Consider the following 12,593-nt stretch of genomic DNA (forward strand, 5'->3'; position numbering starts at 1 on the left):
AAATACACTCAGCAAATGCTAACAGGTTTCCTCTCTCATCTTCCCCCTGGGTACAAAGTAGAAAAACGTGAGGAAAGTTCTTTAAACAAAACAGTCATCAAGTGAATTTTCCATACTCTACATATAGCAAAGCTTTTAGAAAAATAGTCAAGAGAGGCATTGATTTTTAAAAATGGGGATATTAATGCCTACTTTGTGGAATTGTGAGGATTAGCTGAAGTAATGTCTGTGGACCTTAAATCGAGTTGTTTGGTGCAGAGTAAACACTCAGCGAGTGGAAGCCGCTGCTCTTCTATGAGGCAAGCTTCAGGAGCACAAGCCAGTCCTTCCTTTTGCATTCTTGTGTCCTGGGCCAGCAAGGTGCCCAGCACGGAAAGGGTGCTCCTGCGTGTGCCCAAGTCAACTGCTGTGAGCATGGAAAGAAACCACACTCCATAAAAGATGGCACAGCATTCACGGTACCACTCCATTTGGAGTCTGGGCGATAAATCCAAGCTGAACATTTCTCATAATTGTGGGCAGACTTCTCCACTCATGCTCACATATAGGCAGACTCACTTGCTTTGGTTGTTAACACGGTTTATTATTGGCACACTTATCAGTAAAGCATACATAAAATACAGCTGTTTTATAACACACGGAGCCACTGTGTCTTTACATGTGTGGATGAACATATTAATATGCAAATGGAAAAATTAGTTCTCTTATAAAGTTTCACATAAATACACTGGAATTGCCCCAAAAGAAAAATCCCCATAAAAGAACCAGGTGAGGGCTTTACAAAATATTATACAAGAAATATACTATGAAAAGAAACAACAGTCAACTCAGATACAATAAAAACACAAAAAAGTTTCAGATTTATTAAACTGCCCACAAAATTAATGGATTACATGGCTTGAAAATATTTGGATCAACAGCAATTTTACAAATGCATAAATTCTCAAGGGGCCAAGAGTCTTTGTTTACATAAAAATTGGCCTTGGTGTCTTTGATGACAAAAAGACATTTCTTGTTTCAGCACTGGGGCTCGACTGAACCAGTTCGGGCTGGAGAACCAATCGACATTAGCTCGCCCATAAATTATCCTGCTGGGCCCTCTTAGCTGTTACCCAATGAAAGAAAAGGTGAAGAAAAAACAAATAAGGTACATTTAAATTACTTTCCAAAAGCAGATTTTTTTTCTTTTCTTTTTTTACTGAAACAAGAAACTCGCAGATGCAAGTCAAAAAGCAGAAAATATCTTACAATATTAAAAAGTCATCTGTAGATAGGTTCGCATATTAATGAGATCCTGAGCACTGAGGGTTTATTGACAATATGGCCTTCATTTGATGTGGGGAAAGGAAATTAACAAACGTGTGGTTAACACCGTGCCAGGAGAAGCGCTAGCGTTTGCTCTTGTTTTCATTTCGATCAGTGCCAGTATCTGTGTTACCTGTGAAGGCCTCCAGGGAAGGGTCATGGACGTTTATTTGGAATGATCCTCTCAATTAAAAAAAAAAAATGAATGAAAGCAACTCAGATCATTGTGGTTTAGAAATAGATATTTGCGTGGAAAAGTTTTTATTTCTCCTCCTTTCTCTCCTGTAAGTAAGGATCTGAAATAATGAGTGTAGCCCACAGGCCTATGACAGTGGACTCTGGTGCCGCTCATCTTACTGGGAAGCCTGGGGCGGGGGATTTTCTGATTTGGTCTCTTGAGTGGCGGGAGGTTTACTGTTCCACGGGCTGCTGTTCCCCAGGGCGGGTGAATTGTTGAAGTCTTCCTCGTCGTCCATGCCGTTGGCCGCATCATATTGCGTGTTTTCTAATCTAGTGATTAGCCTTTCGTCCTCGTCCCCAAACTCACCTCCCATCAGAGTTGGCTCTCCTACCACCATCACATCCTGTGAACAGCAGCTGACATTATTACAGGGAAACCTTGGGAGAGAGAAGCTCAGCTTAAAACACTAGTGGGAGGAGCTGGGGGATCTAGGACAGACACACTTGTGTACTGTACACCAGGGTCAAGTCTCAATGTCGGGGGCCAAGACGCATATTTGATTTCTACAGGAAATAAACATCGCCTCCTGATGTGTAACAACCACGCGAGTTTATGTCCTTAGTGCGCAGCCTGACACCGGAGAACGAGCAATGCTAGCAATCTGCAGAAATAAAAAAATGGATTTTTCAAAATTAAAAAAATCCACGCTTTTAACTTGCCTACATTGGGGACTTTTTGAGAGGGCTGTGGAACCTTCCGCTGGGTGCTTTTCAAAACCTCCAAAAATCCAACGCTTTTATTTAGGGCCTCTGAATGGCTTTGGAAACTAGCAGTGAACATGGGTAGGATGCAATTCTGCAATATTCACGCAATTCATTCCAAATGGCATTTTCTCTGTCCCAAGGATGGTATACGTTTTAATTGAAGACAGAATCTCTCTTTTCTCTACTCAGCCAGGCCCTTTTATGCAGCCAATATCCTTGACATTCTGCTACTTAATTATGGTAATTAATTTAGGTAAAGTTTTCGATAAAAACAATGTTCACACTGATTTGACAATTTGCATAGCTAATTAAGTAATTAGCAAAAACCTGCTGATTGCCAACAAGCCCTGAATTTACCATCTGTTATTTCATGGTGCCTTTCACCTATCCCCACACAAGCAACCCTGCCACCAATCTGGGCAGTAAAGAGAACCAGTCTGTCCAGCTGGTGCTGTAAGGAAGATGAAGAGCACTAATTATAATTACACTGATGAAGCTGGTAGTCATCAGAAATGGAAGTGTGCAAGAAGAATCGATCTAATCACTCCTGTAAGTACAAATTGTCCTTCCATGCAAACGAGTAAGCCACCTACTGTAGCCGGGAGCATCTTGAAGGCCACTGCTGGAGAGGCATGGGGACGGGGGAGAAGGATGCATACCCAGGGCACAGCTCCGGCCTCTTTGTTCAAAGGGGACCATATGGGGTTGATGGGTGTCCTGGGCATGGGACAGGACACCTGTCAGGTGGATACTGCTGGGCAGGCTCTGAGCAATAGTCTACTTAAAAGTGCAGTGACTCCAGGAGAGTGTCCAACTGCTCTCAGCCTCCGCCGGCCAGAAAAAGGACTGGGCCAGATGCTTCTGGAGAGGTAAGGGTGTGTTTCCTGATAGGGAGGCCAGTTGCATGAAACATCTTGACAACTGGGCAAAAATTCTCTTCACCGCGGCAAGGGAGGCTTTCCTGGACAGTATAGTGGAATACCGCCTGTGTCAGAAGGTCCAGCAGGCCTTCCAGATCCCTTCTAGAATTTTGAAGGTGCCAATTGAACAAATCCCTTAATGGTTTATTTTGGAATCGAAAACTTTGTTTGTTTGATTGATTGATTCTCCTAGAATTATGCGGAGATAATCAATAGGTTTCCAAACTGTGTTTTTGGATTAATCACTCTTGTGATTTGATAAAATGATTTTAAAGAGAAACGTCCCAGATGAAGTAAATGCTGAAAATATAGACTGAGTAAACTCAGCAATATAGGTACTGGTAGGATAATCAGATGTGTGCTTCCAAGAATGTATTTATTATGCGACAAAGAGCCAGACATGACACTGACATGTAAGGAGACTCATGAGGACTCTTAAGGTGAACGCAAAATCAACACAGACTCTGTGCCTGGCAAGAATGCCGACAGGATTTTAGATGGAGTGTGGCCTCCACAGAGGCGTGAATGTTATCGAGTTAGCGGGGGCAGCTGCCACATCACCCATTGCGGGTGTTCAGGAAAAAAAGTGCCACTTGGTTACAGGCAATTAGGAGACCATGCTTATGATCAAGAACAAAGGTGGAAAGAACAGGGCAAGATGGGGCAGAGGACCACATGAGGGTTAATCTCATTTCATGACTTATGTGCAACACACTTTGAAGGGCTTGGAAGTCACATGCATAAGGTGTCACAAGGCAGGAGAAGGATTAGAACCAACCACATGGGTCAGCGTTAGTATTGTGAGTTCAAGTCATCGACAGAGGCTGGGAGAGTGTGAGGAGGTAAGCATAATTTGGAAAAAGAGGAGAAACATAAGAAGAAGCCAACCTAAGAGTGATATTAGAAAAAAAGTTTCCAACACTCCAGATGCCTTCATTGTATCAGAAAATAACAGTCATTCAAGCAAAGTGCCATGAAAATAGTGATTTGAATCACTTCAAATGGGGCTGATATAGACTTGTAAAATGTTTGGTGTATCTTTGTTCTAGGAACAGCTGGAAAAGATGCCCAGGCATGGATATTTTTAAGCATCCTAAATTTTAGAGAGATACCACATTTGCCTTACTGATTATAAAAAATATCCTTAGCCAGATACATAATCATGTATGTATGTGTATGAGTGACTAATAGATGGCAAGCTATAAAAGAGACGTGTGCTAGGGACTTCATAAGCACAAACATACTTGAGGCCACTTACACAATTATGCACATGTCTCTACCCAGTTCTTCTAATCCTCTAGACTAGGACAGTGGTTCTCTGCTCAGGCAGTCTTGATTTGTTTTCCTCACACAAAATGAATGGAGATATAATGCACATTCTGGGCTGCCTCTAACTAGGGGATGTTGGCACCATTTTCCCCCCAACACACATCTTTAAAAATCCCCCCAACATCCAACATTGGTAGTGAGAGTTACATTTCCTTCCCAACTCTGCTATCTTGTGTGTCCCACAGGAGGCAATATTGGTCCATCTGAGAGTAACCCATATGCCCTCGGTTCCCCATGAGGCAGACCTCTGCTCCTCGCTGGAGGCCTGGAGGTGCCACCAGCTCTTGCCCGTGTCACACCTCCTCACTAATCCCCCGTGCAAGGACCACCAACCTCTGAGGAGGACTGGAAGTGACTCCTTTCAGGGCCCCTCAATGCTTCTCCTTAAATTGGCCAGAAGGGGTCACTGCTGTTGAATGACACAGGTCTCCATCCCTCCCAGGGTTGAGGCTGCAGTTCGGGATCGCTCCTAGCCCCTGCTCATGGAGTGAGAAGCAGAATCCAAGGATTAAACCCTAGTCCTCGCCAGACACACACGTTGCTGCCGTGGCAGCTAAGTGGACCACGGCCATGGTCGTGGTGGCACACCAAATCTGTACATGCCTTTGGCTGAGGCGGCCATGCTTGCCGATTGCATTTCTATTTAAACAGTAAAATTGTGATGGTAGTTCAGTAGACAGGGTTAAAAGATGTGGTCACTACAAGCCAGCTGATGCTTATCATTTAAGGTCTATTAAACTAGAGTACACACAGAAATTTGCACATTTTCCTAACCTGCTTGCCTTCCTTGCCTCTCTCGGCCACCTGTAAGTTTTATTTAATTAAAACATCTTTAATTACATCTTGTGGGGATAGTGCTGAAATTCTACTCTCACTTTCTAATGGTGCCTTGTTCTCACAAAGTCCACAGGGTTTCAACTCATTAAAAACCCTCTTGACACAGGTATCGTCACTAAGATGCAGTTGTTGGATTGGAGGACAGGAGCACAATGGAGTAGAAAAAACTAGGAGCTCTTTAAAATAAAATTGAAATGATTCCAACTAGGCTAGGTATGTCAAAATATACAACATATATGCTTCAATTCTACACCACTCATGTATAACCCACCAAACCAATCTAGGCCTCAGAATCTTCTCAATATTGTACCCTGTGAGCTGACAGCAGAAGACTGAGCTGCCAGGAGAGAGGAAACCTCTCTGCCATCCCACAATTAGACATTGCACTCTTCATTGACAGGGCCTGGGTCTTTTTGTTTTTTTTTAATCTTGGGGCTATTGCCAATACCTGGTATAGTGTGGCACACATTGTAGGAGCTCAGAAAACATTTGTTGATCTGGTCTGAATTCTTGCAGCCACTGTGCCTTTAAGTAGCTATGTCACAGCTCCAGAATTCTCTGGAATGCACTGTCAGTTGATGGAGGAAACTAACAAATGTTAGTTTCTAAAACTCCAGAGTTAAATGAATAAATGGGCTACTTGTGTGCGCTTTTGGGTTGATGTATTTACACCAAGCTATTTTCTCTATGCATTTTCCAATTTAACCAGGAGTGGGCATGACTTATTGGTACCTTAATAAAAACACTTTGTATTTCTCCTTTGATATTTTTTCCTGACTCTTTAGAAGTGATAGCCCAGTTCAGAAAACAGAGGAGAGTCTGGCGTTATTTAATGACTAAATTCCTACTGGTCTTAAATTAAAATGGTACCTTCCCCACAGGCTGGCCACTCTCTTCATGACCCTTTCTTTCTAATGCAATGGGAATGAAAACCATATCCTCTGTCTATGGAGGAGGGGAGAAGAGTTTCAATGGCCCAGCTAATTCTCAGGTGCTGATGGGGTTGGTTTTAGCCAAAGAGGACTGACCAATGGAAACTGAGTAAAAATGGGTAGAGGACAGATTAGAAAGACATTTAGAAATAAGTGGAGAATCCCCATGCAAAAAAGGTCTCCCCTGGAGAGAGATGGAGCAGGATCAGAACAAGAAGAGTGAGGACAACAGACCAAGAGGGGAAAAGTGGAGACAAAGAGGGAAAAGGTAAAATTGTATCGGTTAAGGGAAGTAACAAGAAATAGGACACATTTCCAAAGACGTGATGTCTAGAGGACATCCACGAAGCACCACAAAAGTGTCAGGATTCAAACGACAGTCAAACGCCTGGCGACAGGGTGATGCAACAAGGGCAGGCGAGAAGGAAAACCCACAAGTAATGATAGAGGGGACAAGGGACAGGAAATGCTTAAAGGAGCTTAAGAATTTAAAAGCCATAAATGGTCTAACACTGGGCTGAGGAATTTGAGTCAGGAAGGAATTAGGCAGAAGGGGCAGAGTTTGGGAAGAAATAAGAGGAGATGAAGAAAGTTCCTGCACAGTTTACACTATTCGTGGACACCCCTCAGCTGTCAGCTTTGGAGTTCAAAGAAGCCCCCTTCTAAGTGGCTCATTTCCTTTGTCAAGAACCAGAAATGAAACAAAGGGGTCAAGAGGTCAACAGAGCGAGACCAAACCAGGGGCTGACCCTCCCCCTGAGCCAATGAAATGGGTAAAGTGAAATCCACCGAGCTGCATTTTTAGTGGCCACGAGTTAATTACCTGAGTCTTAAAGTAAGAGGGGATGCCCATGTCAGGAAGGCCCAGTCAAATTACAGTATGGAGCCTGAGCGCCGGGAGCTAGTTTCCAGGGGAGCACAGGGTCTCTGGTAATGGTGCTGAGAGACCCTTATATTCCACCAGGCACACTGCTAAGTGATATTTTAATTAAACCTTAAGTGACATATCTCCTGTCTATGACTCTGACGGCTTTTTAATTCAGGTCCCACTGCAACACAGACTCTTAATATTCCTTTCTATTTCCCAGTTTTCAGGGAAGGTTTCCATGGCAGAGTTCCTCCCTCCCATCCCACCCCTGTCCCTGCCTTCCCCTCCCCCACCCCCCACCTGCCAAGAATGTATTTGCGGCTAAAAGAGACTTTAACGGGGGCCCCTGGAAATGGAAGACAGGCAAAGGCAGGATTTCAGGCCTTAAAGGAAAGCGAGACTTACAGGTACCTGACTGGACAGACTCAGGTTGGCGGCCGGGGTCTTCTTCTTGCTCCCAGTACTGTTTGCGTTGTTCCCAGCGCTGCTGTTGGAAGTGCTGCTGGTGGAGTTTTTTCTTTTTCTCCGTTTAGTTGTCGGTTGCCTTGTGGGTTCTGCTGCAATATGGAAAATGGAAGGAGAATCAGTGCCAGGGCAACCATCAGAATACCATCCCTCCAATGAAGCTGTTTCTGTAAATCACAAAGAGTAGACTCTACATTTTTTCAAATTTTTTTTTAGCTTTACAAAAAAGAAAAGGAGAAAGCTGTTGATTTATTTTTAGTACAAAATGTGTGCAACTCTTCTTTTGTATCTGGATAAAAGGATTTGTGTTTAATTGTTCTTGGCAATCTTGTATATATGTCTGTAATCTATTAGTATATTTTAGGGGTGAGCTACTAACACCACTTTCATGGTTGAATTAGAAATATTATTACCATTATGAAATTTGGGAAAAAATTTTTCTCTGGACTACGTTTTCTTTATAACAAAAGGGGGGCTCTAGGGGGCTGGCCCCATGGCCTAGTGGTTGAAGGCACATTCTGCTTCAGTGGCTCAGGTTCACTGGTTTGGATCCTAGGCATGGACCTACACCACTCATCAGCGATGCTGGGGCAGCAACCCACATACACAATAGAGGAAGATTGGCACAGATATTAGCTCAGGGCTAATCTTCCTCAGGGAAAAAAAAAAAAGAATGAGGGCTCTGGGCTCCCAAGGGGGGCCTCCAGGGTATGAGAGAAAGTATAAACTTAGATAGTCAAATTAGTGAGCCAGTGTGTAACAGCAGCATCTACTGGCTAAGTGTCATATTGCAGCCCAGCTCTACTACACCATCAAGGCGCTCAAATAAAAAGAAGAGGAAGTGTCAGTTCCATCAGCTGTGAATGTGGAACTTAGGAATTCCCAAGCTCAGTATGGTTCCCAGGTTCCATGGTTTGGACCCTGATGTTTAAAGAATGCTACTAACTTCAAAATTCCTGGGAAGAAATGTCTTAGTATGCTACAACTGGTACATTAATGAAGGGAAGCTAGACCTTTTCCAGAAAGGTCTGTTTAGAAATAGAGAAAAATATTTTGCACTTGAAGGATAGGCAGTGACTTAATGAAAATAGAGGGATCCATGGTAATGTGTGGTAAAAGGAATGTTACTTAATGTTCTCATATTCTTAATGTTTTCTATGTAATAATTATTTTATATTCATAACAACTCTATTAATTAGGTGCCATTATTATAATCTTTGTTTTGTAAATGAGAAATCTTCAGAAGTCTTTTCCAGGCAGTTACCAAATAAGTTGGAAATGGCATGTAAGAGCATGATTTTGCCATCCCTATTCTAGACCCACCTCTGATGGAGAGAACTGAGTGACAGGGCCCTCTAGTATTTTCTGAAAACACCATGCTGCTTCTGATACGCAGTGGGAGGAACCCCTTTAAGGCTCCTTTGAAAGACCGCTTAGTCCACCAAGTTATCTCTCACTTTTGATGAAGAAGAAGGGGATTCTGTTCTATTTATATACCATTTTTGCTTGTAAAAATATTTTGTCCTTTATGCTCAAACATTTTCATCAAAGGGTCTAACATCTCATCCATAGAGAGTTATGGGTGCTTATTCTGCAGGCTAGAGAAACAGGAAATAAAATTGTTCCAGCTCATGCAGTTGAGGAAGAGTTGAGCAGGACATTCTAAAGTCTAGCAAATACTCAGCCTTCCTCTGAATAGCATCTTCTTCCTTTCACCTCAAGAATTTAAATGAGCTACTTTTTTTTAACATCTGTACTTTCTCCATGAAATCTGGGGGAAATGTACCTAAATTGCGCACTGAATTAATTACTCGATGGCGGCAGTAGTAGTAGAGGGCTGTGGTAGTAGTCATGAACTTGGAGACGTAAAAACCCACTGTGACACAGGCTTCCTTCATTGTTAGCTTTGAGACTGACTTTGGCAAATTACTACTTCAAATCTCAGGCCTCACTATATAAAATGGAAATAACAACAAATACCTCACAAGGTTACTGTGAGGATTTAATAAGAAGAATGGAAGGTCCTTGAGGGCCAGGACCTGTGACTGTTTCGTTCAGTGTTGTACCCCAGTAGCTAGAACAGCGCCTCACACCTATAGGGGCTCAATAAACAATTTTTGAATGAATGACTGAATTAATGACTGAATTAATGAATAAAATATGAATTATATATTTGTATGTTGGAAAATATACGTGCTCAAGGCATTTAGTGAGTATAATGTAGTTTTTCCATAACAGCTTATTGATATTGAAAGAGAAAATAAGGCCAATTTAAGTACACTTAATATATTTGAAAAATAATGTTCTAAATGTCTAAAATTCCCCTAAGATGGGGACACAGCTATTCTATGTAAAATAATGCTCATTTTCTCAGCTTTCTAAATATGTACTTGGTTAAATCTGCTATATTCACTTTATATAAAACCCCTGGCCAATTACCAGAGAAAGTGACCATTATATTTTGTGACTCAGAAAGCTATGTGCCTCATGTTAATAATTACTCTTTATAAAAATAACTCTTAGCGAATGGATACGTTTTGCTTTTATGATCAATGAGGCTCAACACACGCCTGGGAGTGAAATGTATTAGACAGAAAGACAATTAATGATGACTTGAAGCAGTAATTTCAGAACCCCAGCAGGAGACTATAGTGTCTAAACTGTATTCCAGGGAAGTGAGGGCAATGGAATCTTTTATGTATTCTCTTCATGATCAGCGTACCCTTTGATATTATATATCTTAAAAAACAGAGTAAAATTTATTTTTTTCTTTCCTTCTCTTCTTCCTTTCTTCCTTCCTTCCTTTCTCCTTCCTCCCCTCTCTCCCTTCCTTTTTATAATTTCCATCAGTCTTAAACAAACAAAAACCAAAATAACAGTAGGCCATGAGAAGCCAGCAGCCTTGTCCAGCAGAACAACCGCTGGCCAGGGACACAGGAAACCTTGCTCGATTTCGGCTTTGCCGATGATCTTCTCAGCAACATTAAATAAATCAATTTCCTTCTCTGATTTCAGGTCCTACTCTGGCAAGTGAGGAGACTGTAGATAATTCCTAAGGATCTTTGCCCTTCACAAATTCCATGTCTCCAAGACAAAAATTAAGGTCAGACTATCCCTAATAAACTACTTATCCTGATAAATTTATGATCACTTCCTTCCTTTTCACATCATTTCATCCCCAGAAGAAGCCTCTAGAAATGCATTTATTTATTTAGTATTTATTTATTTTACTGAGGTAACATTGGTTTATAACATTATATAAATTTCAGGTGTACATCATTATATTTTGATTTCTGTGTAGACTACATCATGGTCACCAGTCAAAGACTAATTACCATCCATCACCGTACACGTGTGCCCCAGAAATGCACTTAGAATGAGAAAGAAGAACCAGGGCATACCTGGCGGCGCCACCATCCGCTGCCACTTCTGAAACAAGCAGGTCTTCAGGCAGTCTCGCGGACTGAGGTTGTAGGTTTTATGTCTTGACATCAGTTCCTGCATTGGCTCCAGTATTACACACAACTGCAAAGAGTTCAAAGGCATTGGTGTTTCGCTACTTGATAAAATTATTTGCAATAAATAATGTTAACAGCTGGAATCAATTAGAAAGCTTAAGGGTCCTTGCTTTTTTTTCCCTTGGTTTTGACTTTTTTCTATGCAAGTTTGAGGGAAGAGACATATTACTAACATGTGATATTTGCCCACTTAATTTACTATCATTTATAACATTATATTATCACTGAATATGATTTATACACACACAGACACACACACACACACATACCCATAGACACATTCTGTACAGACTACTGTGTGGATGTATGTAGCTCTATTCTGAATTCAAATGATTCTCTCTGGTTAAAGAAAAAAGCTCTCTTCCATGGAGCACAGCACGCTCTGATTTCCACTGGTTTCTGCTGTAGTTCTTGTTTGTATAACCACACACTGTGAGTTACAATGCTAGTTTATGTAGATTATGTGGCACTGAAAGACCTTTTTTAAACTTTGGAGAACAAAGTGGCATCTACAGGTACTTTTCTGATCCTAATTCTTACAAAAGCCCATGATGAACACTATTTTATTTTTGTTCACGTACTCATTTGTATTTTACACATAATGATAATGTCAGTAACATACGCCGACATTCGTTCAATGTGGGAGTTTTTTCTGTGGTTTTGTACACAGTCACCTCATTCCCCGCTTTGGTTCGATTTTTCAGCTTTACTTTGGTTCAAGACATCTGATGACAAAGATTAATGAATGAAATAAGAAAGTAAATCCATTTGGGATTGCCATGGACTTTTCTGAATTCCTTCTCAGTTGGAAGCTTATCAGAATACCGCTGCACTGAGAGTACTGTATCTAAGAGGACAAAGACCATACTGGGACCAACTGGGAAGGATGCACCTATTGCTGTTGCAATTACAGCGATACAAATATCGGCAATGCACCTTCCCATGTGGAAAACATCATTTGATTATGAAAGGCAGACATGCAGCCTCCAGCTTCATGGGCCCGGCTTTTTTACTACCCCCTTCCCCTCTGCCGTTCCTCACCTTGAGTACTTCCCTAGAGGTCACACTGTTTTTTGTCCACTGGCTTCCTTCTACCTGGAATTCTAACCTCCTCTCTTCCTGGATGATGCCCACTTATCCTTGAAGACAAAGTTACTTCTTCTGTTGTGCTTTCCTTCCCAGGCTGTGCACCTCTCCCCAGGCAGGCTGAGTTGGGTGTCTCTCTACAATTCTCCCATAGCACCTGGCCCTTTCTGCTCTATGAACTTACTCATTCATGCTTTGTAACCATCTGCTTCCAAGTCTGTCTTTTCCACTTGTCCTTGGAGTCTCTGAATGCTGAGACTGTGCCTCTTATCTCTGCGTTCCTAGATTTGACTCAAATGAATGGATGCATTTAAGGAGCGATTCTTAGAAAGACCGGAGGATCTTGCCATGCCAGTGTTCCTCAAAGTGCTCTAAGGAATACTTCCAT

At 41.8% G+C, this 12,593-nt stretch overlaps 1 protein-coding gene across 7 annotated transcripts in view; it reads right to left on the reverse strand.

Moving 5' to 3' along the window:
• Positions 1 to 568: 568 nt before the first annotated feature.
• The window catches only part of LDB2 (LIM domain binding 2), a 356,991-nt gene continuing 344,966 nt past the window's right edge, over positions 569 to 12,593 (reverse strand). The window contains exons 6-9 of one of the 7 annotated variants that reach the window (XM_014788892.2): positions 11,003 to 11,126; positions 7,542 to 7,690; positions 4,833 to 4,975; positions 1,766 to 1,889 (exon numbers count right to left, since the gene is read on the reverse strand). In XM_014788892.2, coding sequence (XP_014644378.1) covers positions 4,871 to 4,975; positions 7,542 to 7,690; positions 11,003 to 11,126 — 378 coding nt within the window. In that variant the 3' untranslated portion in view covers positions 1,766 to 1,889; positions 4,833 to 4,870. Of the gene's footprint in view, positions 1,890 to 4,832; positions 4,976 to 7,541; positions 7,694 to 11,002; positions 11,127 to 12,593 lie in introns of all 7 variants that reach the window. The other 6 variants (XM_014788893.2, XM_004432291.3, XM_014788889.2 and 3 more) reach the window with 6 other exon arrangements.

The sequence above is a fragment of the Ceratotherium simum genome, chromosome 8 (assembly GCF_057802395.1).
Source record: "Ceratotherium simum simum isolate JZ-2026a chromosome 8, ASM5780239v1, whole genome shotgun sequence".
In the NCBI taxonomy this organism is placed as follows: Eukaryota; Metazoa; Chordata; class Mammalia; order Perissodactyla; family Rhinocerotidae; genus Ceratotherium; species Ceratotherium simum.